The 819-nt window shown below is 43.3% G+C and overlaps 1 protein-coding gene across 1 annotated transcript; it reads left to right on the top strand.

Moving 5' to 3' along the window:
- LOC134497297 (olfactory receptor 12D1-like) lies at nucleotides 1-819 on the top strand. The gene has a single exon (XM_063302964.1). It carries the CDS (start codon nucleotides 1-3, stop codon nucleotides 817-819), a length of 819 nt encoding a protein of 272 aa, XP_063159034.1.

Genomic DNA, 819 nt, shown 5'->3' with positions numbered 1-819 from the left:
ATGGGTACTATAATTTTTGTGGTTTTAACTGAACCTCACCTTCAAACTCCCATGTACTTTTTCCTTGGAAATCTTTCCTGCCTTGACATCTTCTACTCAACAGTTACTGTTCCCAAAATGTTAGCTGGATTTCTTACGGAGCTGCACATCATTTCCTTCAAGGGCTGCATGGCCCAGCTGCATTTTTTCCACTTCTTGGGCAGCAGTGAAGTCATTGTCCTTGGAGTCATGGCCTATGATCGCTATGTTGCAATATGTAAACCTTTGCATTACACGGTGATCATGAGAAAAGAGGTTTATGTCCTGATGGCAGCAGCTGCCTGGTCCACTGGGTTTCTCCATGCCTTGATGCATGCAGTGCTGACTGCTCGCCTTCCTTTCTGTGGACCAAATCATGTTGAGCACTTTTTCTGTGACATCAAGCCTTTGTTGAAACTGGCCTGTGGCAGCACATACCTCAACCTCATGCTTCTCAATACTGTGACCAGTTGTGTTGCTATGGGCCCTTTTATCTTCATACTCCTCTCCTACCTCTACATTATTACTTTCCTCCTCTTCAAAGTACAGTCCCAGCATGGTCGGCAAAAAGCTTTCTCCACTTGCGGATCCCACCTGACTGTGGTGGCTTTACTCTATGTTCCTGTGATGGTTAATTACATGTTTCCCACTGTCGGTAGCTCATCACAACGGGAGATGATATTAACCCTCATATACAGTGCAGTTACCCCAGTTTTAAACCCACTAATCTATACATTAAGAAATCAGGAGGTTAAAACAGCAATGAAAAAGATCATTAAGAAAAAGATTTTCACTTTCTAG

Source organism: Candoia aspera, chromosome 4 (assembly GCF_035149785.1).
Source record: "Candoia aspera isolate rCanAsp1 chromosome 4, rCanAsp1.hap2, whole genome shotgun sequence".
Lineage (NCBI taxonomy): Eukaryota > Metazoa > Chordata > Lepidosauria > Squamata > Boidae > Candoia > Candoia aspera.
Note: the sequence above shows the minus strand (reverse complement) of the source record. Positions and strands in the feature narration are given on the sequence as shown.

Bases quoted from the DNA above. Each gene is read 5' to 3' on its own strand.
- LOC134497297 (XM_063302964.1), top strand. From the start codon at position 1: ATGGGTACTATAATTTTTGTGGTTTTAACTGAACCTCACCTTCAAACT.